We start from the raw sequence: 24,264 nt of genomic DNA on the forward strand, positions 1-24,264 counted from the left end.
TTCGTGGAAGTTGGAGTTTAATGGAGCCCTGTTGAGTTTTCTGGATGCCGCCAGAGGGTGCTGTGGGGATTATTGAGCCCTACTTTGATGGGCTTCCACCTCACCTGGAGGTGCTTCCGAACCACGCTAATGAGCCACCGTAAGTACGCCCGGTTGCAGCATAAAAGAAGCCCACTGCCTTGATTTTGGGAGCCAGAGTCGGGAGGGAGAAGACAATCCTTGTTGGAGGAAGAGCGGAGGCAGAGGCAGGGAGAGGTTAGAGAGAGAAGGCAAAGACAAAGTGCTGCTTTATTATTGTGCTTGGTGCTCTCCTACATTGTGCTGCGCAGGTGGGAAACTATAATGAAGAATTTCCCACAGTTGAATAAAAGCCGGGCGGCACGGTGGCTGCCTCGCAGTTAGGAGACCCGGGTTCGCTTCCTGGGTCTTCCCTGCGTGGAGTTTGCATGTTCTCCCCCTGTCTGTGTGGGTTTCCTGCGGGTGCTCCGGTTTCCTCCCACAGTCCAAAGACATACAGGTTAGGTGCATTGGTGATCCTAAATTGTCCCGAGTGTGTGTGTGTGTGTGTGTGCGCGCCCTGCGGTGGGCTGGTTCCCTGCCTGGGGTTTGTTTCCTGCCTTGCGCACTGTGTTGACTGGGATTGGCTCCAGAAGACCCCCATGACTCTGTAGTTAGGATATAGCGGGTTGGATAATGGATGGATGGACGAATAAAAGCCTATGTGTTGTGCTGAATTTGTGTCTGCATCTGTCTGTGTTGGGTTTGCGGAGCTGGAGCACCCCCTGCAGGTCACACTTTGTCTACAAACTGCATGCAAGAAAGGTAATCATCTTCAGAGGCAATAATAGGCAAAAGATTCCCGATATTCCTACAAATGCTTGAGAAAATTATTCAGAACTTTAAAAACAATGTTTCTCAAAGACAGATTGGAAGGAATTTGGACATTATATCCTCAACAGGGCATAATATAATTAAAAGCTTCAAAGAATTTGGAGAAATTTTGGTGCATAAAGGATGAGAGTGCAAGGCTAAGCTGAACAGTCAAGATCTTCAATCCCTCAGACAGCACTGCATTAAGAACCATCATTCATCAAAAACTGATATATACACAAGAGCTCAGGAGTAGTTTGGCAAACGTTTTTCAAATAATGCAATATGTACTGTAGCTGCATCCACAAATGACAGTTACAACAGTACTGTGCAAAAAGAAAGCTGTATGGCCAAAAGTGCTGTCAACTTCCCTACACTTAGAGGACAAGCATAACTTACACTTCTGTTAAGGCATCATTAATGCAAAAAAAGTACATACAGATTTTGTAGCAACATATGCTGCCTTCAAGATGACACTCATCTATATTTCTGAAGTGAAAGGTCACGTGGTCAGGCTAGATGTAGGGAGGTGACGTGACACCATTGGGGTCATGAGAGAGGAGCGGGGAATGCGGTAGTCCAAAGGAGGAATAGGAATCGAGAAAAGCGGTGTGGTGGTGTATGGGAGGCCACAGGCAGCGTGGGGAAGGGTTTGGAAGAGGAGGAATAGGAATTGAGAAATGCGGTGTGGGCTGCGTGTTGGGGGGACTGGTTTTGAAAAAGAAGCAGGATGAACCAGAAGAGAAATATATATATAAGAGATGTCTTATAAATGTAAACATCATGCTGCTGTGCTTTTCTGAATGTAGAATTAAAGAAAACTAATACCAGCTAATTAAATGAGATCAGCATTATCAGGCCCTCTCACTGATTAGGAGTCTGGTTGGAACAAAAATCTGCAGCCACAGGGAAGCCACAGGACTGAGGTTGGGAAACACTGGTGTAGAGATACCCTAACCCTTCTTAAAGGAGACCATTTTGGTACATTTCCAAGCAGAAGTTTCAATTAAAAGAAACATCTGCCTCTATTACGCGGTATGTAAAAAGTGTTTACTTCTGAAAAAATAGAATCATTAGTTGTAACATCAAATAATGGGGTGATATATTACATTCAGGTCAAAGATCATTTACTGATCACTTCTTTCTGTTTTTATTTACATTTTGCATACCATCCCACATTTTTTCCTAGTTCAGGTTGTTGTTAATGACCTTTTATTGGCTACCTAAAAAGATTACAATATGCAAGCTTTCGAGGCAACTCAGGCCCCTTCTTCAGGCAAGATGTAATCATTTTGTAGTCATAATTGATTACATCTTGCCTGAAGAAGGGGTCTGAGTTGCCTCAAAAGCTTACATATTGTAATCTTTTTAGTTAGCCAATAAAAGGGGTCATTTTGCTTGACTTCTCACTACGTTCATAATGGTTAACATGGTAGAACACCCTAGCACTCCTGTTCAGGTGGTTTAGTTTCTAAATTATTGAACTAAAGTACTGGTAAAGTCTAATTCTGAAAGTCAGCTGCTGAGCTCAGAGTCATGTTTACCAAACAGTAACTTTGGGATTAAAATGATAGCAGGATTTTGATGACATTATACATCCCTTATAATAGTGCTTATCAACCTTTTCGTTGTTGGGACCCACTTTTTCCCATGTGGTGTGATGTGAGATTTTGCATATAACTTGATAAATATTTTGTATGACTTTATTTGTAATTTAGGCAAAGCAATGTAATTTAGTGTTTACCCCCTTTAGGAATGGGTCTCTTTGAATTTTACAACAGAGATGTGGGAAGGAAGTGCTTGTCACAAATGTTGCTCTGCTAGAGTCTGTCAACCCCTGCAAGGAAGCCAGGTTAGCATAACATATAGTCTTGGGTTGGCAGGTGTTAAAATGTTCTATTTCCCCCATTGGTCTGAGGTTGTCTGGCTGTTTGGAATTGGCTTGTCTCAGTGGCCGTTAAGTACCATGATGTCCTATTGGCTGTAGGGGTTGGACATAAAACCCATAAATTTGCTTGCTCAACCACATTATCTCTCTCTTACTGATCTGATGAAGAAGACCATGAACTGAAGACAACACAATGAAGAGCACAGCTTCAGCCATATTGAACAGACATGTGTCTGAAAGCTGAGCACCAATGATGCCTTAACTAGAGATATTTTAGTAACTAACACGTCTGTGTGCCACCTGAACTACATACTGTATCACCATTTAATCAGGTTATATGGTTGCCAATATTCAAATGTACTTTGCATTTTGTTATTATTATTATTATCAGTTATACCCTATTTTATGTGTAACTTAACTCCTGCTTGTCTTTGTACTACATCTAATTGCCTGAGGTTATAGATATAGAAGGGAAGGTGGGGATAAGTTATATAGATTAAAATATAATAATTAAGAAATAATAATTCACTGCATCCACTGAACAGTGTCATCTCCAGGCATAGGAGTAGCTTCAGTGACAGACTGAGGAGATCGTTCCTCCCCAACACTATGCGACTCTTCAGTTCAGGGAGTAAATGCTAACATTGTTCAAAGTTATTGTCTGCTTTTACATGCATTTTTATTACTCTTTATTTTAATATTGTTTTTTGTATCAGTATACTGCTGCTGGATTATGTGAATTTCCCCTTGGGATTAATAAAGTATCTATCTATCTATCTATCTTATAAACAGTGGTAAGTCTGTGAGATTAGGCATTCTAAGGCTACACATTAATAATACAATAGGGGAAAGTAGAGCAATATATTACTCTACCAAGATAAAACACCATGTAAGTGTAACAGAGAATTCATATATATTTAAGGTAACACATATTTATATGTAAACATATTGTAACTGATGGCTTCAGGCAATGTAGGAGTTAAATTTTAAAGGCTTATGCCCATACTTTTTATTCTCTAAGTCATCTGGGATGCCACCAATATTTACAACCCAAAGGTTAAGAACGTGACAGGTAATTAAGAGGTGGTCACTTTGTTGGCCAGATGGTGAACATGCCCCTCGGGTCAAGATAATGGTGGCAGGTGATGGGGAGAAAGCAATTTTGTCCATCAGAAAATTATTAATGCCGATTAAGCATGAGAAAATATTGGTGGTGTAAGCAAAAAGAGGGGAATGGAGGAGTTTGGTACCAGGAGTCAGATAATGATGAAAAATACACAGATAAGTATTGTAATAAATATGAGGTTCCGCTGGACTAAGAACGCTCACTTCATTCAAATGAGTCGGTTTTGTGCTCTATGCAATAAAGTCTTGTTCTGATTAATCTAGAGAAACTGTGTATTTCTTCCAAGCGAGAACACATTTTTCTCCATGACAGGGTCTTCCTGCCCCACGTTCTCCCTTGGTGGATAGAGCTTGATTGTCAGAGATGGGAAAGGTGTGGATTCCCCCTAAGTGAATGAAGCCTGATCATCAAAGCAGGAGGAACGACTGCGATCATTGAAGCAACCCACTGTGACCCATTACCATTAAAAACAAAAGCAATTCATGACCCTCCGGAATGACCCAAAAGTGATTGAGAAACACTACCTTGTAGTATGAGCCACACTGCAGGGCGTCCATAAATGAAAAGAGAGCAATTTCAAAGCACTGATGAGCTGGAACTAACACAGTCATTGACAAAAAATCTTGGCCACGAATAGAAAATGACCAATAACAGCTAATGAATAATTACAACATTAGTCAGCATTAGTAAGAGGTTGTTTAATTTGTACCCCTGCAGAAAAAATTATTTTTTGAAAAGTTTGGTAATTCTGACACTCTAATAGAAGAGCACTCGGTAAACTGGATGATAAAAAATACATGGTAAGAAAGTTAAAAATAACATAGTTGTAGCATAAAGCATTTATAAATGTAATATACAACGTGGATGCAAGCAGGCACATGAGAAAGTTCATAACAAAGTTATAACTGAGTTACACATACTGTTTTAAATTTTCATAAACCAGTAAATGCATGGGGAGCAATTGAAAATGAAGGGAAAGCATATCTATAACAAATCTTAAAAATCTAAAAATAACAAAGCTTAATTCATATCATGGGAAAGGGAATGGTAGAGATTAACAGAGTGATTACATTTGTATTCTGGGTAATATAAAGAGGTGGATGCTGACATAAATGACGTATGATTGATTATGAATCCGACATCCATTAGGCAATGATAACATTTCTGTAGCCTTTGACATCCCTCAGGCGACTGCTGTTGAAATCCACAACCAGTTTTCGAAGACCGGCTTTGGTGGGGCAAAAATACACCTTTACCTTGGCTTCCTGTCCTGGGGCCACTGGTGATATTCTGGAAGAGGGCAAGAGATTAAAAGATAGATTTTCACAAGAAATAAAAAAAATTCTTTCAATTAAAGTAATATAAAACATGCGGCGGGCTGGCGCCCCGCCCAGGGTTTGTTTCCTGCCTTGCGCCCTGTGTTTGCTGGGATTGGCTCCAGAAGACCCCCGTGACCCTGAAGTTAGGATATAGCAGGCTGGATAATGGATGGATGGATAATATAAAACATAAGTATTTCCATATCTCTCTCTATATAAAATCCAAAGTCTGTATGTTTGTCTGCTTTCACGACAGAACTACTTAACGGATTTAGATCAGAATTTTTGCTGTAATTTGCTTGAACATTTGGGTTGATTTTGCAACCTCTCTCATTGCACTAAGTATCATAGTTCACTTGCAGTAGTGATTTATTTGCACAAACCCGAGAGAGACACAGTGGGCCATGGGGAGGGGGGTGGGGCCCTCCTCACTCACGTGACAGCTTTGGGGCGTATCTTACATCCGCTTAGCTAGCGAATGAGAGAACTACTTAACAGATTTAGATCTGGCTTTTGTTTGGAATTTTTCTTGAACATTCCGGTTGATTTTGTGACTTCTCTCATTGCGCTAAGAATCATAGTTCACTTGCAGTAGCGATAATCTGAGACAGAGGCTGCGGGTCGAGGGGAGGGGGAAGTGCGACATCAGGAGTAGGGAGCCAGGCAGGGCCCACCTCACTGTCCTGTTTCACTACTACGTGGCAGAGCAGTGGGGGACGGCTAATTGTTTATAAATTTCAGCATAACATGGCATATCTTTCTCAAGTCTGCTTTAAACAATTCAAGGGCTGGAGAGTATTCTCGCAAATTCACGTACAACTCAAGAAGAAGGCCCCTGTCCACTTCAGACACCCATAGTCACACAACAGAAAATGTGTAAATCACCAGTGAAACTATTACACACACCTTTGAGGATGTGGGAGGAAACCTGGAGAAACCCCCTCAAAAAAATGGTTGTGCAGACTCCAAACAGACAGTGGCCAGTCATGGGATTGAAATTCAGGACGCTATATCTGTGCGGCAGGAGTGGGAGGAAAACTGAAGAAGCTGTAGAATGGATGTGCAAGTTAGGTTAACTGAGGACTCTATACTGGCCAGGTGTGCGTAAATGAGTGAGTGAGTGAGCAAGTCCTTTCAACATGTCCAGCATTGCTTGCATCCGATACCGTCATGGCTCCTAGGACAGGTATACAAGAGGGCAGTGGAATACAGCAGACAGATTGGTGTTAAGCACAACAAGTGGCAGAAATTCCCACCAAGATGTTTATGCCAGTATTTATTTTCCTTTTCTCTAGAGCAGTGGTTCCCAACTTGTGTATGCGGCGGACTGGTTGGGGGTACGCAAAAATAATATTGGTAATGGCGAACACCAAAAAAGGACAAATGACAAAATCAAGTCTATGATCAAGAAATTGGATTTTTGGGAATCATGTATCAAAAAAAGATCAGTGTGAAGTTTCTTTGACACTTCACAGTTTCTTAACTGAGAACGAGATAAAATTGCCAAAAGTAGTATAATAGCTCACTTAAAAGGACTTAAGGTGTCGTTCAGACAGTATTTTTCAAATAAAAATAGTGAAGATAACTGGATTTTAAAACCATTCAATGACTTGTGCCCTGCGATGGGCTGGCGCCCTGCCTGGGGTTTGTTTCCTGCATTGCGCCCTGTGTTGACTGGGATTGGCTCCAGCAGACCCCCATGACCCTGTAGTTAGGATATAGCAGGTTGGACAATGGATGGATGGATGAATTGTGCACTGGCGCTTCTTCACAAAAACAGGATTTTCTTTTCATGGAATGTGACACAATCAAAGAAAAAGGTGGAACTGGGATACTGTACATGCCTGTAATCCATGTAATGTAACCCATACAAAATCGCTCATGATTACCTAAACATGTTAAATGCATGTGTTACTTTAGTCCTTCATATCCCACCATATCCTTCAGCCCACCTCTCTGCTATATGCCCCTCTGGTCCTTGATTGCAAAGGATGCAAAGTCAATGTCCATTTATGTTTATTTTATATAAGTCAAGGCACCGCGAGTCTATTCCTGTTTCACAAATGAAGTAACTGAATGTATTAAATATTGCGTTGTAATTATCTTTAATTATTCCCTCCTCATTATTCTAAGTAAAAAAATAATACATAGCAAAATTGAAAAACAAAGTGTAGGTTATAGTTTAAAAAAAAAAATAAAAATGCTTGTGATAGGATCGAGTGTGCAGAGCAGTCTAAAAAAACGGGGGATGAAAAACTACTTAAGAACATTTATATTAGGCAGAATGCCTAATAGATTTTTTTTTCTCCAGCTTAACTGCAATATTTTTTACATATTTATTTTTATCTGTCCACCCCGCCCAACTGACCTTATTATGAGACCGTCATTTAGAGACTTAAAAATATTCTATATGTAAGGACTCCTTAGAGGTCCTTAGCTGCCTTGAAAGCTTGCATATTGTAATATGTTCAGTTAGCCAATAAAAGGTGTAATTTTGCTTGATTTCTCATTGAATCCATAATGGCTAACATGGTGCAACAACCTACTACTACATACTTATCTTATGTATGTGTGCAGTACTTATTTTAGTATACTATTTATGCATTATTTTTCTTATTTAATTTTAATTTGCTTTTCTTTGTGTGTAACTACTTCTTTAACATCTTGTGAAGCACTTTGAGCTACATCATTTGTATGAAAATGTGCTACAGAAATAAACAAACATTCTTGTAGTTGTTGTCCTAGCCTTTGAATGAAAATTTGAGCCCACCTAATTTAAAGCTACCCTGGCAGCATCTGATAACAGGAAGCAATCAACAAATGGATACCAGCTCGATGCAGTGCATATTTATTGGCAGTGGACCATAATAATTTATGATCCAAATCGTATCACACCATTAATTTATAACTTTAATGCATCTGCTTTGTTATCCATGGAATTTGTGCTGCTTTTAGTCAAAAATATTCAGCAAGTTTACAACTTAATGTTAAAAGAAAACAGAGACAACAAGAGATTGTACAGAAATGCACAGGATCAAACTTCTGGGCAGAGCCCAAAGCCAATCATATGTGTGTAAAGTCACATGTCCCAGAAACTCCACGCATGATTTTAACATAAATAATGTCCGAAAGGACCGAGACAGGAATGATGTAAGAAGTGATGTCAGAGACCAAGACACATCAGGCGCTTGTGGTCACTATCAAGGGGTGCATGGAGAACGGCAGAGCCCTTCATGGCAGGAATGCCGCCACACCCGTAAGTGTTGCCAGAAGGAGATCATGGGACACCTGGTGCACTATAAAAGGAGCTGAGTCACTCCATTCAGGGAGCTAGAGTCGGGAGGAGGAGGACGAAGTTTACCAGAGGAGAAGTAGAGGAGGTATCAGAAAGGAGGAGACATTTTATTGTGCTTATATTGAGCTTGGTGCTGGTGGGAAACTGGGAAAATGTTTCCCACTGAAACAAAGCTTTATGATGTGTTGCACTTGTGTCTGTGCCGTTTAGGGAGCTATTTATATATAGGGTGTGCACACTATATATAAATAAATTTGCTATCTATTGTATGTTCTGTTATATGTTCTTCTATTGGTATTATTATGCTTTAATAAATACCATGTTGCGTTTAAATTTCTGTACTTAGTATTTATATCTACAGGGTGGTCCAGATCTAATTATGCAATTATGAAAAGGCAAACACATCACACCCGCTGTTCGACTGACAACCGTCTCCCCGCCATTTTAGAATGCAGGGCAGGTGCTGCCATCTATTGGCAACAAAAAGATTTTTTTGTGAATTCTCTATTTAATAAACTTAATAGGTTATAGCGTAATGAAAATTGCATAATTAGATCTGGACCACCCTATAGATTAACTTAAGCAATACAGTGATCTCTAGCTATATCGCGCTTCGAATTTCGTGGCTTCACTCCATCGCGGATTTTAAATGTAAGCATAGTATATATCACGGATTTTTCGCTGGTTCGCGGATTTCTGCAGACAATGGGTCTTTTAATTTATGGTACATGCTTCCTCAGTTTGTTTGCCCAGTTGATTTCATACAAGGGACGCTATTGGCAGATGGCTGAAAAGCTACTCAATCAGAGCACGTATTACGTATTGAATAAAACTCCTCAATGATATACGATATGCTTCCTGCTCGGTGCTTCGCACACATCAAAGCTCTAACAGCCCGTATTGATTTTTGATTGTTTGCTTTTCTCTGTCTCTCTCACTCTCTCTGACAATCTCTGCTCCTGACGGAGGGGGTGTTAGCAGAGGGGCTGTTTGCACAGAGGCTGTTTGCTTAGAAGATACGGACGCTCCTGTAAAAAATGCTGAAAGACTACCTTCACATTGATCACTTCATTGCGGCCGCTTTATCGCCGGTGTTTCGTATATTTAAAAGCCCAACAGCCCTATTGATTTTTGATTGTTTGCCTTTCTCTCTCTCTCTCTCTCTGACATTCTCTGCTCCTGACGTGCACTCCTATGAAGAGGAAGATATGTTTGCATTCTTTTAATTGTGAGAAAGAACTGTCATCTCTGTCTTGTCATGGAGCACAGTTTAAACTTTTGACTAAAGGGTGTTATTTCATGTCTAGAGGGCTCTAATAATGTTAAAAAACGTATTTAGAAGGCCGTAAACAGGTTTTCTATGCTCTAACTGAGAAAATATTAGAATTATAAATAAAGAATCCTAGTTCGTGGAAATTCATTTATCTGTCTGGAGCGGATTAACCGCTATAAACGAGGGTTTACTGTATAACTGTACAGAGAATATTTATAAACAGTGTGGGAGAGTTTCTAAGGGCTTAAAATATATAAAAATAACCATACAAACATATGGTTTCTACTTCGCGGATTTTCATCTATCGCGGGGGGTTCTGGAACGCAACCCCCGCGATCGAGGAGGGATTACTGTAAAGTAAAAATTACTGCCTCTGGTCCAGGGGAAGATTATCATTTGCTCTGACCTGCAGGGTTATCAAGGCAGAGAAATTGTAACTCAAAAGGAAGAACAAGTGTGATAGAAGTAAGCCATAATTGGTTGGTAAGTGGCATATAACCGAAAGGTATACGAGCCTTCATTTGTCTCGACAGTGCTGAAGCAACTCATACTCATGCGGTACATACATGAATAGGATTTGGGTGTGTCTTTGTCTGTATTAATCTTAAGTTGTCAGAGCAGACCAATCTAGTAACATACGTATTGAGTCTCATTCATCTCTCGATAACACACATGGTGACTACATGACCAAGACAACAGATCTTTATACCACACTATATCTTCAAGAGACAAAACACTAGCTTCAGCAAACTTTACCTCCTTTTTAAATTTACTTTTTAACTATCTCATTGGAGGTCTTCATATATTTATGCAATCCCATTTGTACTTGTTTGTTGTAGAAAAATAATTTCATATTTTAGGCCAAATCAGAAGAGCATAACCACATATTTTGCTTAAAAATGTAACAAAATATACACAGGTTGTCAGTGCAGCACTTTATACTCACTTTTCACGAATTATTTTCCCTTCTGTCAGATTTGCTCCTTCCATACAGAATGTACAGTCTTCCAGAGACTCAGACAGTGGGTTTATCAGTGAAATTTCTGCAGCCATTTTCCGATTTGCCTTGGGTTCACCCAAAATCTAGAAACATCCAAAAGGGTTAATTTAAGCATTCCCTTTATAGGAAAAAGAAAGAAAAATGTTAAATTGGTGATGAGGTGTCTTGTATACCTTAATTTTAATAGGTGGGTTCTCAAGGTATATATCTCTCATTGCCAGAATTGCATCTTTAGTACCATAGTCGATAAGCAAGGCAGCAAGTTTAATGAGATTTTGATCTGTGATAGCATGGCAATATTTGGAGTAAATAACTCTTAAAGGTATCCGTTTCTCTGAAATTAGACAGAAAAGGACATTATGGTTAAAAATGAAGTTATTCAAATGGAACAGTACAACGTACATAGTGCAAATATCTTACTTATGGAAGCTTAAAATACAATTTTGAAAATTACAATTTACAGTTGCATAGTTCAAAACAGTTAAAGCAGGATTGATCCTTCAGAAAATCAAAGATGGGAGAAAGAGACAAAAATGATACCAATCAATTTTTCTACAAGAGAACACAGTTATTGTGATGTATTTTTATAGCAAAGATTACTTTGAACATTCCTCCACCCATCCATGTATTTTTTTAAAACACGTATCCAGTTCAGGGTTCTGGGAAAGGTGCCCTCTGTTTCAGGATCGATTAAATGGGGTTCTTCTAATATAATTGAAATGAATGGTACACATAATATGGCTTAGAATAACAACAATATTGCGCTATTGTGGTACAAGGATATGAGCAATTGAAAAGTCTCTTACAATAAATATCATGCTAATTTATAATCTAAACAGTAAATATTGTGAAATATGTGAACAATGCCTAAATGTAAAAGCATCAAGTGCCTGTACATTTCTCAGAATAGCTAAGTTAAAGTCCTGTCACATTAGACAATTTTTCCAGCAATTTCCAGTCACAGACTTCACTTACATAATCTTCATCATGTCATGTGACATTCTAAGTGACTTAGTCCAACCAGTCCATGACTCCCTCTTTAGTACGATGCACTTAAACCATCACTTGTTCAACCCATTAGTTTTGGAAGTCACAGAATTAGTTCAATAGACATCACCTTTTTGGGGTTCAGATTGATTGTAGTATAAATGCCCCTGAATGTGGAAGGGCCACATTGTGGTGAGTCAGTATGGTGGCCTGACCTACACAATAAAGACAAAAAAACACTCCAAGCAACATCAGCTTCAAGTTCCATGGTGTTCACATTTCTGAGGATCTTTCAAGGTTCCTCTATACATTCACCCTGGTCAAGAGGGCACAGAAGTGTTTTCTCTTTCTAAGGAGGCTTAGGAAAGCCCAACTGTCTTGTCAGATGTTACTGAACTTTTATCACTGCATCATCAACAGTATTCCAACCAATTGTAACTCAGGATGATATGGTAACTACGTACTTTCAGACCAGAAGTCTCTGCGGTAAGGGGGTGACAGCTGTCTAGCACATCAGTAGTGTCTCATTACCTGCCACTGAGGAGCACCAGTTCAAATGATGCCTGCAGAGGGCACGTAGCATCATTGGTGGCCCCTTTCACCTCAGCCATGGTTTGTTTAGCATTTTAACTGCTAGGATAGGGGTACAGGAGCCTTTCTGCCAGCACCAGCAGGCTCAGAAACAACTTCTACCCAGTAGTCGTCACCCTGTTAAACTCAAAATCCAAACTCTGGGCCACCTCCACCCACACCACCTCACCTTAAAATCATACATGTACACCCTAGGACTCTATAACCATCTCAGGTCTATCAAGTTTGCAGTACAGTCTTGGACTAATACTACCTCAGGAATATCAGGACTTTGCTGTACCTACACAACTGACTGCATGTTACCATTTCTGATATTTAAACCAATTTCATACTTTAGTGTATTTATTCTATTCATACTGTCATTACTGCATACACTGTCCATATTGTATTCTAACTGGCTTCCTCCTAGCTGTACAATCCCTTACTGTTGTATACAGTTGTGCTTGAAAGTTTGTGAACCCTTTAGAATTTTCTATATTTCTGCATAAATATGACCTAAAACATCATCAGATTTTCACTCAAGTCCTAAAAGTAGATAAAGAGGAACCAGTTAAACAAATGAGACAAAAATATTATACTTGGTCATTTATTTATTAAGGAAAATGATCGAATATTACATATTTGTGAGTGGTAAAAGTATGTGAACCTCTAGGATTAGCAGTTAGTTTGAAGGTGAAATTCAAGTCAATGGGATGACAATCAGGTGTGAGTGGGCACCCTGTGTTATTTAAAGAACAGGATCTATCAAAGTCTGCTCTTCACAACACGTCTGTGGAAGCGTATCATGGCACGAACAAACGAGATTTCTGAGGACCTCAGAAAAAGAGTTGTTGATGCTCATCAGGCTGGAAAAGGTTACAAAACCATCTCTAAAGAGTTTGGACTCCACCAATCCACAGTCAGACAGATTGTGTACAAATGGAGGAAATTCAAGACCATTGTTACCCTCCCCAGGAGTGGTTGACCAGCAAAGATCACTCCAAGAGCAAGGTGTGTAATAGTCGGTGAGGTCACAAAGGACCCCAGGGTAACTTCTAAGCAACTGAAGGCCTCTCTCACATTGGCTAATGTTCATGTTCATGAGTCCACCATCAGGAGAACACTGAACAACAATGGTGTGCATGGCAGGGTTGCAAGGAGAAAGCCACTGCTCTCCAAAAAACATTGCTGCTCATCTGCACTTTGCTAAAGATCAGGTGGACAAACCAGAAGGCTATTGGAAGAATGTTTTGTGGACGGATGAGACCAAAATAGAACTTTTTGGTTTAAATGAAAAGCGTTATGTTTGGAGAAAGGAAAACACTGCATTCCAGCATAAGAACCTTATCCCATCTGTGAAACATGGTGGTGGTAGTATCATGGTTTGAGCCTGTTTTGCTGCATCTGGGCCAGGACGGCTTGCCTTCATTGATGGAACAATGAATTCTGAATTATATCAGAGAATTCTAAAGGAAAATGTCAGGACATCTGTCCATGAACTGAATCTCAAGAGAAGGTGGGTCATGCAGCAAGACAATGACCCTAAGCACACAAGTTGTTCTACCAAAGAATGGTTAAAGAAGAATAAAGTTAATGTTTTGGAATGGCCAAGTCAAAGTCCTGACCTTAATCCAATCGAAATGTTGTGGAAGGACCTGAAGTGAGCAGTTCATGTGAGGAAACCCACCAACATCCCAGAGTTGAAGCTGTTCTGTATGGAAGAATGGGCTAAAATTCCTCTAAGCCGGTGTGCAGGAATGATCAAAAGTTACTGGAAATGTTTAGTTGCAGTTATTGCTGCAAAGGGGGGATCACACCAGAAACTGAAAGCAAAGGTTCACATACTTTTACCACTCACAAATATGTAATATTCGATCATTTTCCTTAATAAATAAATGACCAAGTATAATATTTTTGTCTCATTTGTTTAACTGGTTCCTCTTTATCTACTTTTAGGACTTGAGTGAAAATCTGATGATGTTTTAGGTCATTTTTATGCAGAAATATAGAAAATGCTAAAGGGTTCACAAACTTTCAAGCACAACTGTATATTTAAATGTATCTGATTACTTGCAATTAATTTCTAACTCCACTATTGGTTGGATGCAAAACTGCATTTTGTTGTCATGGTACCTGCACTGTGCTCAAGGACAATAAAGCTGAATCAAAACAAATCTAATCTAATTTGAAACTCCATAAAAAGGGGACTGAAAAGCATAAGTCTGGGGAATGAGACAAGAAAATATCAAGTCACTGAATATCCAGGTAAATCAATCATGAAGAAATGGAAATGCTATGGCAGAGCTGGAAATCTTCCTTCAGCAGGCTTGCCCACCAAAACTGAGCGACTGTACGAGAAGACAAGTGAAACAAGCCACCAGGAGACCTCTGTGAACTTTGAAGGAGGGACAAGCTGCAATGGCCAAGACTGGAGAGACAGCAGACGACGACTGTCACAGCTTATGCACATGATATCTCAGTTAGAGTTTGACAGAAAGCATGCGAGAGATTCTGAAGTCAGCTGGAAGAAGGTTGTATGGCCTGATGAGCTTTTTGGCTATCCGGCTAAACTCCATGTTTGAACACTGCGCATTATTAAAAAAACACCATCCCCACTGTGAAGCATGGTGATGGCAGGATGGCGAGGTCAGATTGCTTCTTTGCAGCAGGACCCAAAAGGCTTGTGAGGGGAAAAACAAATGCAGCAAAATACGGTGAAATCCTAGAGGAAAACCTGATGTGATCTGCAAGAGACCTGCACCTTGGGAAAAGATTTGTTTTTCAGCAAGTCAACAGCCCCAAGCAAGAATTCAAAGTTACACAGGTATGGCTTCAAAACAACAAAGTTAATTTCCGGAAGTGGCCGAGTCGAAGTCCAGATCTCAATCCAAAGCTAAATTTATGGCTGGACTTGAAAAAAGCTGTTCACTCACAATCGCCATGCAGCCTAACACAGCTTCAGCAGTTTTGCAAAAAATAATGGGGACAAATGGCAGAGGTGATACAGAGACTTGTGCACATAGACTCAAGGCTGTTATGGCCGACAATGGTGCATCTACTAAATATTTATGGGTGAATACTTATGCTATGAGTTACTTTGTGTTTTATATTTGTAATTAATTTACACCACTTTGCTGAGATCTGCTTTCACTTTGACGTTACTGAGTCTCGTTCAGTTGATTAGTGTCAAAGAAGTGAAGCTAAATTCGTTGTGATTCAGTGTTGTAAAGCAAGACCATGTGAAGAAAACTTCCAAGGGGTGAATACTTTTTATAGGCACTGTAGAAGTAGACACATGACCACCCTAACCTGATTCTTCCAAACAGTTCATTGTTTATAAAGTCTCTGCCTTTCTAGACCTGGATGGAAGCAACATCACTTATCTATAACTACTAAAAAAGTGAAAAAGTCGCTGCTTTCAGAGTGCCTACACTCACACTACCAATGTCTTTTCCTCCAGGGATCCCAACTATCAATCACAGTCTTTTTTGTTTTACAGTATAATATATACCTTCATTTGGCTGAAGCTGCACATTGAGTAGGTCCTTGGAGCCACACTCTATCCCCATAACACTGTTATAGCAGGCAGCTCGTGCACAAAACATTAGGCGGCACAACTTTGCCATGGGTGTATTATTGGTGATAACTGCAAAGATGTCAAAGTCGCTGCCCATCTTCATCTCCTGTGACACTTTGATTTTAATGTTTAATCCTTCTTCTGTGTCTTTCTGCAGCAACTTGTTTTGATGATTAGCTTTCTCAAAGACTTTCCTTTCTTCATCGGATCCTGAATTGACACAAAGAAAGCTGTTACAATGACATCTACTATTTATTCACTTAGCAGATACTTTTATTCAAAGCAACTTACAAAAGAGGTCAACATAAGTTAGTAAATTAAAACAAATGTACCGAGAACCCCAAGCCCAACAAGCTTGCCTATCCTATTTTCCTAGAGTGCACAAAGTAACATCAAGCGGAGTTTATAGGTGTCTGAAGTCCTACTCTCCACCACACTACTTGGTAATTTATTCCATATATCTCTTGTTACACACATGTGCATGGGAGGCAGCTGAAGGGCTCACAAAGGGATAATACCGTGCCAGACCAGGGGGTGGCAGAGTGCACTAATCTTTCCTCTTTTTCATTGGCAGCCCAATCATGGGAAGTATCGCCTGGACTTGAGGACATCACTTCCGGGTCCAGACCCGATGAGGTCACTTCCAGTTCCTGCCCTGATGATGTCACTTCTGGTTCATGTCCCGATGACGGCACTTCCCAAACCAACATGTTTGCCTATTGTTGGACTGAAGTCTGTTGAGACATGTCATTTGGAACCAATCTTTCATTTTAGCAGCATGATTGAAGTATATGGGTGAATGCCCCCAAACCTCTTTCTTTGTCTGTTCAATCATTTCACACTCTGCCTCTCTGCCCAAAGAAAAAGAGTAAGCAGGGTTGCATATATCCCCAGACTTTCATAAAATCAGGTGTCAGAGATGGCTGGGGTGGTGACCCGGCCGGGTCACCCAGGAGGACCGGAGGAGGGCTTGCGCCTTCCCCAGACCATGTGGGGACGGCCACCCTGGTAGCTCTGGGGGCCACAGGTACAGAGCTTTGAAGCTCCACCCTGTAGGGGCCCGTGGTCACCGCCAGGGGGCACACCAATGCCTTGGAGAACCTGGACCTCAGCACGTCCGCCACACCCTACTTGTAAATATGGAACACTTCAATAAATGTGTGTTTGGTGACATGAATGTGTCCACCTGTCTGTGTCCGGACCAGCCTCCACACAGGATAACTCCTTAAATATTCTGCAAAAATTGTACTTATTTTAAAAAATTCATATTTCATCTTTCACAGGTTGCTCATTGATTCAAACTATGGCCTTCTGATTCCCAGTCTGGCTACAGAAGGGTAGGTGAACCTAATAATAAAAGTTGGTAATATTATTTTGCACAAAATAATATTAAGTATAAAAAAGTGTCTGGAAGTGGTGGGTTAGGAATTAGAGAAAACCACATAACTTTAAGAAGTGCACAACTGCAAATCTTTGTTAACACAGTGGCCTCTAAGCTCACGTAAAAGTTTACCTGGTGACATATTTTGCACTATTTGAGAGGTGAGTTGAGTTTAGTTGTAGTAATTGAAAAATAACCTACTGTATAGGTGCTCCTTCCAAGAAGGTTTTCATTCATGTGTCCACTGCAGTCAGGATAGACACTGGCTTACCATGACCATGAACTGGCAAAACAGGTTGAACGATGGATAAATGGATCACATCCATCTACCCACACATCTATCCACCCATTTTCTCTATTCTGTTATTCATTTGCATGCTTGTGGGGAGCTGCGACTATCCCTGGAACATCATATGCTAAGTAGGAGTTAACCTCGGAAAGGATATACTGGCACAAGTGCCCATACTCAGGTGTCAATTAACCCATATTTGCTGTGTGAGAAGAAGGCAGGAGTATCTTGGGAAAACTTACATGAACACTGGAAGAATACGCAAGTAAGGTTTAAAGCCATATTCCTGGACCTGTGATTTGGCACCGCTAACCACTGAATGTTCTTATTGCCCCACTAAAAAAAGTTTAACCGTCTATTTAAATAAACAGATCCAAATAATATAAAAGAACTAGTATACGGTTGTACTGAGTATACTTGTTATAATATTTTTTATAATATTAAGTTTAATGTCACTGTCTCTGTGCACACTGTTATGGATTCATTCATACAGGCAGACCAAGTATGATATACAGGAGCTCAGCATTTAGAATTGCCAGCCAAGCATAGGACTACATAGCCAAATACAACTGGAGGATTGTATAATCAGCCTAAAAGACAGAATAGGATACTTCTGTCCTCTGTCAGCACAAAATCTTCTTTCCTTGTTGGGAGAATGAGAACTGTAAGTAGGCATTGTGCTATTCCTGTATTTTTTTGGAGGTGGAGTTGAGCCTTTCCTGTCCTTGTTTGGAGACCAGAGAAAGAGCCTGCACGTGGAGCAACCAGTATATAAGGACGGACCTACTGCCAATACACTTTGAAGCTGTCGGGTGGAAGATTATGTCATCCGTCCAGAAAATCCTTTCAGCGTGGTGACGGAAGATGGCAGACTGCATAGATCAAGATCCCACCTTGATAGAGTCTGTCATAAGCTTCCCGTCTGTAACTGCGTAAAATCGTCAGTAAAGAAAGCTAAAGTATATCTTTTTCTCTCGTGATTTTTGTACCGCCGTAATTACTATGGGAGGGATATCGCCTTTGATATCATATTTCTATATTTCTCGGTTACTTAACATGCCGCAATTTCAAAAGAACACATTTCCGGAGAGTTAGTGCCTCCAAAGGAAACATCTTTTCACAGAACGAACAAAGTAAGCCATTCTCCTACTTACCTTCGGGATACTTATACAAGTGTGTGATATCTTCTCGTTTATCTGAACCAACACCTTTGGTGCTGATTTTTTCACCCACTTTTGCAGTAAAATGCATCTTCTGTTGTGTGCCATCTTTACGCTTAATAAAGCAAACCTCATCAGCGTTGACCTCCGCAAAAACAAACGGGGCATCATACTTTAGGGTTAGCTCTCCCTCTTTAATAGCCCTGACTGGGACAGGACCACAGCAGTATTCTCCTAAGGATACAGACAATACCACAGTTAATTTAAAATTCATGTTTAAAACATAAAAAAGATAAATCATTGCTTTATGACAATTGTGATATTTATGAAGATGCTGCAATTAATTGTCAATTGCTATTGTAATGACCTATTTTATGATCAGAAAGATCAGCATCAGAGCAGTAAATCATTACTGAAATGTTATAGAATAGTTAGGGTAACTTGGTTTCTAGGGCACAAAGCCTACCGATGCTCATGTCCAAATTTTTAGTAACTCTTGTGTGTATTTGAATGGGACTGTTGTTAGATCTATGCACATGGACACTAGCTGTGCTACCCATCTAAGACGGGTTGAAGTCTAAATAATAACATAAACCTCAGTGTTGACGTTTGCATTGCAGTGTGTCTGTTGCGTTGCTATATTTGTTACACACCATTTGGTATGTTATTTGGCAGCTCATTCTAGAATAAACTGGCAATTGAGACAGCACTCCCATTGAAAAAGCCTATTACCTGTGTTCTGGGGGTGTAACACAGAACTCTAGGCCCTATACATAAACAATCTCTGTGGGCCCCTTCCCTTGAAAACAAAATTTTCATTCCAGGTTTTGAGCCCCCCCAACTTCCTCAAAAGCACGACTTGAATTCTCCTTCAATTCCTTTTATATTCTATCTACCACTTTCAAAAATGTGTAAAATCAGTATGTGGTGGAGAGGGTTAGCTCCACTCTCCTGGTAGCCTGTTGAACCGGCTACAACAGATAACGTATCCGATGGATGAGCCTAGCAAATGAGAACCATTAACCTTCTACCCCACTTTGACACCCATGTCTGTGTTCTCTTAAGTTCGCCTCTTTGGCTATAATACACTTATTCTTATGTACGCAAAGTGTTAAATGTATTTTTTTGTTTATTTTTTCTGTGGCTCAATGCCCCATGATTAAACAGTGCAGTCCAGCTCATGCCCAACTATTCTTTCTGCTTCTCTCACAGTCTCTCCATTGGTCCGTCCTGTGTATACAAACATCCTCCCTAAAACTGCTGTCCTAAAACCATGCTGGCATCATGCCCTAAAACTGCCCTCACATCAAGGCCTTGTGGCTCTGTAAGTAGATGTTTCTCATTCCACTTTCCTACCACAGCATATATTTCTTGTTTTATCTTCACACCTTCAATATAGCACTGGCCTCACTTCCTCTATGCGAGAATACATTTAGAGGTAATAGCAGTTAAGTATTTTGGTTTGCAGTGCACATTGAAATATATAAGCATTTGTTTTTAAAATGTCATGAAGAGATGGCTAAAATGGTCAAGTAAACAAATAGAATGTTCCAGGGGGATGGTTCAAGAAACTGGTTGATGTAATGTTCTTTCATGCACCTACTAATATTTACTAGATGGCACGGGTACAGTTTTCATAACAGAATAAGGCCTGAATTGAAGACATATTGAAGAGCAAGGATATAATGCAGAACACCTTTTATTGTAGGCTTGATGTGCTCTATGCTAGAGCACCCCATGTCTTTTAACCAATCAGAGTATGGCATGTACGCATTAATTCAGCACTGTAAACTCAGTTGTTTATAAAACAGACCTCTGCCCTTACTTCTCTGACTATTCTGATCATTCTGTAACAGACTGCTGTGATGGATGCTCCCTCTTTAGCATGGTGCTGCAACAGTAAATAAATGATGCAGACGGACAAGCTTTCTCCTCACTGATCACTGACTCAAAAAGGTTTTATTAGACTTGTCCTGGTAGATGATAAGTTTCTTTCTTTATTTAATATGTTGATTTATACTATACCTCCCACTAGCTATATCTTTATATTTCAACCACTTGTTAGATGGCTAAAAGCAGCTTTTATGCTTCCCAGGAAAGTACTTCTGAGTTAAACATTAGGACCACTTTTAGGGTCAGGACTGTTCTGTATAACTCCTGAGGCCATTCTGCTATCATGACAATACTGGACTCTGCTGTCTCTACACTGCTTATAAGTCCTGGGCAACCCTAAAAAGGGTTACATCTTAACTCATCATGAGTTCCTGTTTCCAACTGTTGGTTTGGTAACTCAGTGATGCCCTCCAATATCCTTGACTTATTAAGCCATCCCAGGCAAAGTTACATCCGGGGATCCTGTCAGTATTAGTTAATCTGGCATTTCGGACAGAGCAAGTTAAGATAGTTTTGACCTTGGCCATCATCAGCTTTAAATCTCCTCTAGAAACTTACCCTCACTTCTTTCCTGTGGTGTTGGATCACTTGCCTGCCAACCATCAAAGCCACTTTTTAGGTCTAGACGGGTCATCCAAGATTCCACCCAGCAGTGAAAATTCCTGTAATGGAAGAAATTTTAAAATATTAGTAGGATTTACAAAAACAACATTGGTGTTCACCAAAATTGCTGTACTTTATAGATTTATGTGAGCAGAATCCGTTTCTGAACGGATTCTTTGATAAACCATTTCTGCAAGATATCAGATTCAACAAAAAACATCATTTTGAAAAATAAAATTGTGTTTTAAAAATAAGTTGCATTTGTTTTATACAATAAGTTTTTTTTTTACTCAGAGTATTATTTGAAGTATATTTTGTGCTGAAAAATGGCAGTCTTCCTCATTCTTAATGCTCGTTCTGATGGAAACAACCCAAAATCAAGAATTTGCTACACATTTTTGCTGTCAATTAATATTTTTTTCCTCTCTTCTTATTCTTTCAAAACAGCACATAATTAATATTTAGGAAAAGGCCATTGTTTAAATTATTTTGCAAAAATATGCAAGGTCGGGTTGACCCATCTATGGTCTTAGCCAGGTAATAGGAAGCAAATGGTAAAAGAATACACAACCCTCCTTTACTGAGACAACAAAGATTACTGTGTGGCAGGGGTGCCCAGACTTTTTCGGCTTGCGAGCTTCTTTTAAAATGACCAGGTCAAAATGATCTACCAACATTAAAAATTATATATATATATATATATATATATATATATATATATATATATATATATATATATATATATATATATATATATATATATATATATATATATATATATATATATATATATATATATATATATATATATATATATAGTAGCAAAATACCTGCGCTTCGCAGTGGCAAAGTACTGCCTTAAAATATTTATTAAGAAGAAAATTAAACCTTTTTAAACTGAGGGAAAATATACCACTAATTATTTGTTAAGGATCTCTTTGTAAACCACATTGTCAGTTCGGCCCTCCGGTTGTAATATGACCAAGCTGTGTGCTGAGCTTACTCTTGAGCATGCAACGTACAGTTGGCCATGTGAACAGTAATCTTGATTTAAATCTCACAGCTTGGATTGCTGCTGTCATAATCGGTTTGAGTTTCATGGTTTGTTTCAATTACAACAGTATTTGTAAGACTTGTGTTGAACAGACATTCGGCATCTGTCTAGCGTTGTAAGTATACAACCAGTTTCATCGATAACTTCACATCCAGCTTTTGAGAGTTTAAACATTCATAAACATCAAAGTGTCCTCTACTGAAATCGTCACCTGTGAATCTAAGATGTTTAAGAGGCATTGGTGGTTGTTGAAAGGTGTAAAATATTTGGCCATTTCGGTACACTTGAAAGCGACAACCGAACAATTCAGCGGCAGCCATTAACTCACATGCAGAACCATAGGTGAAGGGCTTAAGCATTTCATTCTTATAGTGCTCCTGTGTAGTATAATTATCTCCTGTACCGTCATCAGTCCACACCTTGAACCTGTCCCAGTCATTCAATACATAACACACAATGTTCCTCCGGATATCAAGAGTGAGCCCAATATGGCTGTGCAATATGTAACAAAGAGAATGGAAAAGGTAGGTGCCATCTCTGGGAATGGAAACCACTCGGTAAGTGACAGTTCTTTGATCGATGGTGATCACCTCGATAGATATGTTAATGGGGGTACGGTTGGAATGATAAAGGAAAATGGTACCTGAACAATGTAAAGTAAGTCTAAAATACCTACACAATAACTATAATCGGAATAAATGAACAATAAAACAGCGGAGAAGCCGTGGATTAAATAAAAAGGCTGTAGTTATCAGTAGGGAGACGTGAATCCCGTGGCGAAGAAAGGAAGGGAATGTAGAGACTGGCGCAATGGACAGCCTTATATAGGCAGGCAGCCAACAATGTGGGAGGCATTGGGATGGGGGACCCAATGCCGCCTCACACGGTGACCGAGCTGCAGGCTATGGACATATATATGTACTTAAGTAGGATTCAGTTAGTGTTGGGAACCCGCGTACCAAATTTCTTGAAGATGGGCCCATAAGTAACAAAGACCGTTGAAAACTTCAATATGGCGGCCGACAGTGGCATCATACTACCGAAATAAGTACCAAATTTCAGCATTCTACCTACACGGGAAGTAGGAAAATTAGTGACGTTGGAAAGTTCAATATGGCGGCCGACAGTGGCGTCATACCATCGAAATAAGTACGTACATCGGTTTTGGTTAGTGCAGGGAAGCCGCCTACCAAATTTCGTGAAGATGGGGCCATAAATAAGAAAGTTCAATATGGCGGACGTTGTTGACCATTATCGACCGTTATGACCGTTACATGTAGAATTTCGAAATGAAACCTGCCCAACTTTTGTAAGTAAGCTGTAAGGAATGAGCCTTCCAAATTTCAGCCTTCTACCTACACAGGAAGTTGGAGAATTAGTGATGAGTGAGTCAGTCAGTCAGTCAGTGAGGGCTTTGCCTTTTATTAGTGTATTATATATATATATATATATATATATATATATATATATATATATATATATATATATATATATATATATATATATATATATATATATATACTGAGTATCAGAGGTGGGTAGTAATGAATTATATTTACTCCATTACATTTACTTGAGTAGCTTTTTAAAAAAATTGTACTTCTATAATAGTTTTACTGCACCATACTTTATTACTTTTACTTGAGTACATTTGTGAAGAAGAAGCACTACTCTTACTCCACTACATTGGGCAACACTCAAGTCGTTACTTTTTTTCCATTAGATAAAGTCTGACAGACAATTTTCAATCTGCTCTGTAGCGGATGCTGTCAAGTTGCGCACACGCCTTCCGTTGAGTCTCCAGCTCTGACGCGAGGTTTTGGATGTTCCCCAAATCAAGGTGCTGCAGCTTTGAGGACAGATGTTGCATTTTTTATTTGAAAGCATTAACTGAGCTAATCATATTGACCATGGTTTTCTCTTTTCCTTGCAGCTGTAAATTAAGCTCATTCAACATGTTGGTCAGATCGGAAAAAAAA

At 39.6% G+C, this 24,264-nt stretch overlaps 1 protein-coding gene across 1 annotated transcript in view; it reads right to left on the reverse strand.

Annotated features, from left to right (window-relative positions):
- Window positions 1-4,567: 4,567 nt before the first annotated feature.
- Window positions 4,568-24,264, reverse strand: part of LOC120515154 (protein-glutamine gamma-glutamyltransferase 2-like) — a 122,176-nt gene continuing 102,479 nt past the window's right edge. Inside the window, exons 8-13 of the mRNA XM_039735908.1 lie at window positions 21,187-21,290; window positions 18,730-18,969; window positions 15,840-16,115; window positions 10,945-11,105; window positions 10,718-10,854; window positions 4,568-5,174 (exon numbers count right to left, since the gene is read on the reverse strand). Coding sequence (XP_039591842.1) covers window positions 5,030-5,174; window positions 10,718-10,854; window positions 10,945-11,105; window positions 15,840-16,115; window positions 18,730-18,969; window positions 21,187-21,290 — 1,063 coding nt within the window. The 3' untranslated portion in view covers window positions 4,568-5,029. The remainder of the gene's footprint in view (window positions 5,175-10,717; window positions 10,855-10,944; window positions 11,106-15,839; window positions 16,116-18,729; window positions 18,970-21,186; window positions 21,291-24,264) is intronic.

This window comes from Polypterus senegalus, chromosome 14, assembly GCF_016835505.1.
Source record: "Polypterus senegalus isolate Bchr_013 chromosome 14, ASM1683550v1, whole genome shotgun sequence".
Classification (NCBI taxonomy): Eukaryota; Metazoa; Chordata; class Cladistia; order Polypteriformes; family Polypteridae; genus Polypterus; species Polypterus senegalus.